General features: G+C 38.1%; 1 protein-coding gene across 1 annotated transcript; it reads left to right on the forward strand.

Moving 5' to 3' along the window:
• The first annotated feature begins 201 nt into the window (after positions 1–201).
• LOC123723647 (interferon alpha-7) lies at positions 202–1,192 on the forward strand. The gene is made up of 5 exons (XM_045714975.2): positions 202–327; positions 424–510; positions 642–791; positions 888–980; positions 1,085–1,192. The coding sequence occupies exons 1-5, from the start codon at positions 202–204 to the stop codon at positions 1,190–1,192; spliced, it is 564 nt and encodes a 187-aa protein (XP_045570931.2).
• The last annotated feature ends 2,136 nt before the right edge of the window (positions 1,193–3,328 follow it).

Below are 3,328 nucleotides of genomic sequence, written 5' to 3' on the forward strand. Positions count from 1 at the left end.
CTATTTAAATTAATCCGCAGATATGGGATCAGAACACAAACCACATTCTCACTGGAGGAAATTTGCAATATACTGGCAACAGGTGAGTCAACAATATGCTATCATTTGATAATTGCTTCAGGATACAAATAATGAATTATTTTCAGGATTATATTCGACTAACAATGATCATCTGCTGTAGATCATCTAACTACATTAAGAATGGCACTTCAGACTATCACTTGGATGAGCGCCTTCCTCTGCGTCGCGCACGTTTGCTCCATGCCCATGCCTTGCCAGCTACAAGGACAGCTGGTGCGAATAACCCACAACCTACTGAGAGACATGGTACATTTTTAAATTTTATTTTGTCTTGAGAAGTATTATCCACCTATGTTTAACTGAATAGCTCAACGTGAATGTTGTGTTTCCTCTTTCTTTCAGGGGGGTAATTTTCCTCTGGACTGTCTTCAGGAGAACGTCTTCATGGCATTCCCAGCCACCGCATTTGCATCCTCCGGCGCGCCACAGGTAAGGGCAAGCGAGCATATCCAAGTGTTCTTTACAGCATGAATGAGTATTTGCAACCGTTAGGATTAGAAAGTAGATAACTTTAAACTGCCATTCATGTTATTTGAAATTATTGTTGTTGTCCGTTTCAGTTGAGCAGCAGTGGTGCTACCGCTATTTATGAGACATTGAAGAACATCGACACATTGTTTGGAGCTGACGACCTGCCTACTCAGTGGGACCAACAGAAGTTGGAGAATTTTCAGAATATTGTATACCGCCAGATTGACGAAAGCAAATGTGTGAGTAACTATGCCAACACACATCGCTTAACTGTTTAATTGTGGTATTGTGACATTTTTATTATTATTCATAGCCTGCCTTTTTCTTTCTGGCAGATGATGGGCAGTGTGGATACAAGTGATTATCTCATCAGGACAGAAGGACTGAATACGTACTTTGGGAACATTGCAGCAGTCCTAAAAGAAAAGGTAGACTATAGGTTAAACACATACAGACACATTGTTTTGATAATATCTCTACATTGGACAATATTACCATACATTTCCCTAACAGTTTATTTGTATTTTCACAGAATTTCAGTTACTGCGCCTGGGAAGTGGTTCGAAAAGAGCTCCTGTACACCCTACAGTTCATTCTGGAACACAACTCTGATAGCCTTCTGTGGGCCAACAGAACATGAACTTGAACTTGCTGAACATTTTTGGAATTGTGTTTTACAATTGTACATGATTTTAAAAGCCTACTATTCTACAATCACGTAATGTGCAACGTCAAACAGAAATATTATACATGTATTTATTTATTTATTTATTTATTTATTAAGGTTATTTATTTATGTATATGCCTATTTATGAATGTATTGATTTATCTATTGGAAAATATGTTGCTCTTCATCAAATGTTAAGTTAATAAACATTTGTATACTTTGAAATCTTATTAATCTGAGTGCTCATTCTGTAGCCCAGTCTGTCGGTGTGTGAACATTCATATTTGTATTAAACATGCTCAGGACATATGGATGTCAGTACTATTAGTCCTATAGCCTACGGGTCCTGCACATGTGCAGAAGCTTCAGGACCTTTAGCTGTTGGGAGGAAAGATCCGTTTTTTACATTGCCTGTTTTTATTTCACATCATTCTTTCAATAATCTCACCAGTCAAAACATAACTAACCAACACTAACACTTTGATGAAATCAATTCACTTTAAGCTGTCACTGTAGGATCAATATTGGTTTGTTCTTTACCTCTAGAACACAACTTGAAACTTCAGGAGGAGGAACCCAAGTGGTGGACCTGGTTTCATGAGGAAATAATGAAAATAATGAAAATCTTTGTACCATTGTTCTAGTTTTAGATGCACATTAGGATAACATTATGTCAACTGTAATATTAATTAACTGTATTCTTTTGGTTTTATTTCAGAGGGTCAAGCAATGGCGACAAGGTTGTCAAGCCAAAACGTGAAACTGTGGGGAGACTTTCTCTCTAACCTCAAAGAGAAACATGCTTTTCTTATGCTATGAGAAAGCTTTTTAGAATGTAGACCTTTCCACATTACTCTGTAATCTTTATTTAAATGTTCAGACTGATCTCTCTTGTCTCCTTCAGTCTTTGTACTTGATATTTTGGGGTATTTCAAGGTCTTGATACTGTAATTGCGAATAACATGTATCAAATGCATGTGTCAACAATGAATGTGTATGGTTGGCTATATTTTTCACTTTGAATGTTCTAGAGTAAAAAGTTATATCAATGTAATGGACAGACAGACAGACAGACAGACAGACAGACAGACAGACAGACAGACAGACAGACACGGAGAAAGTCGAGGCTAAGTGAAAGTGATGAAGGGATCTGAGACCAGCAGTGAAGCCTAGCCGTATTGGCGGCTCCATAACATCAACAATTTATATTGTCTATCAATATCCGAAATAGACAGAAGGCCTATGCTTTCCCAGCAGTTAACTGACTTGCCTAGTTAAATAAAGGTTAAAAAAACAAGAATGGTCCACCACCCAAAAGACATAGAGCCAACTTGACACATTTGTGGGACGCATTAGAGTCAACATGGGCCAGCATCCCTGTGGAACGCTTCAACACCATGTAGAGTCCATGCCCCGACGAATTGATGGTGTTCTGAGGGCAAAATGGGGTGCAACTCAATATTAGGAAGGTGTTCCTAATGATTTGTGCACTCAGTGTATGGTCAAATATAATTTTTCATTTTTCCTTTGTAAAGAAAAGGACAACGTTCCAACAAATCATGTTGTCACTGCTCGTCAAAATTACATCACCAGCTGGTGGAAGTTGGTACGTCATTGTTGAAAGCGCAACATTGAGGACTTGCAAGAACGCCACGAAACAATATTTCGGACTAACTAAACCCACTAAATTGGCCTATTATATGGGTAAATGTCATAGTTTGGCGTTTTATTTCGACTTCGACGATTTTGTTACCAGACTTTTTTTTAATTTGTTTTTTGCGGTTCACGCGAAGTTAATGTCAGTTAAAAGCCTAGCTCGCGTATAGCTTATTCTCGCGAATAGCCTATATCTAAATAAAATAACCTATATTGTTGTGGTTAAACTATCATTCAACGCTGGCATTTGTTCGTCCAGATGTCGGACAAAACATGGAATTCCTTTGCCTGCATGTGCTGGACTCTGAAAAGTTAAAGCCCCTGCCTCCGGTAGGTTAATCGGGTATATTCTCCATACAGTTTTCGCTTTCCCATCTCCAAATAAAACTCCTTAAGAGCCAAAATGTTCAAACTCAACTGGAAAACTAAGAGCAAAGCAAACTACTATTTACA

Source organism: Salmo salar, chromosome 03 (genome assembly GCF_965601325.2).
Source record: "Salmo salar chromosome 03, fSalSal1, whole genome shotgun sequence".
Taxonomy (NCBI): domain Eukaryota; kingdom Metazoa; phylum Chordata; class Actinopteri; order Salmoniformes; family Salmonidae; genus Salmo; species Salmo salar.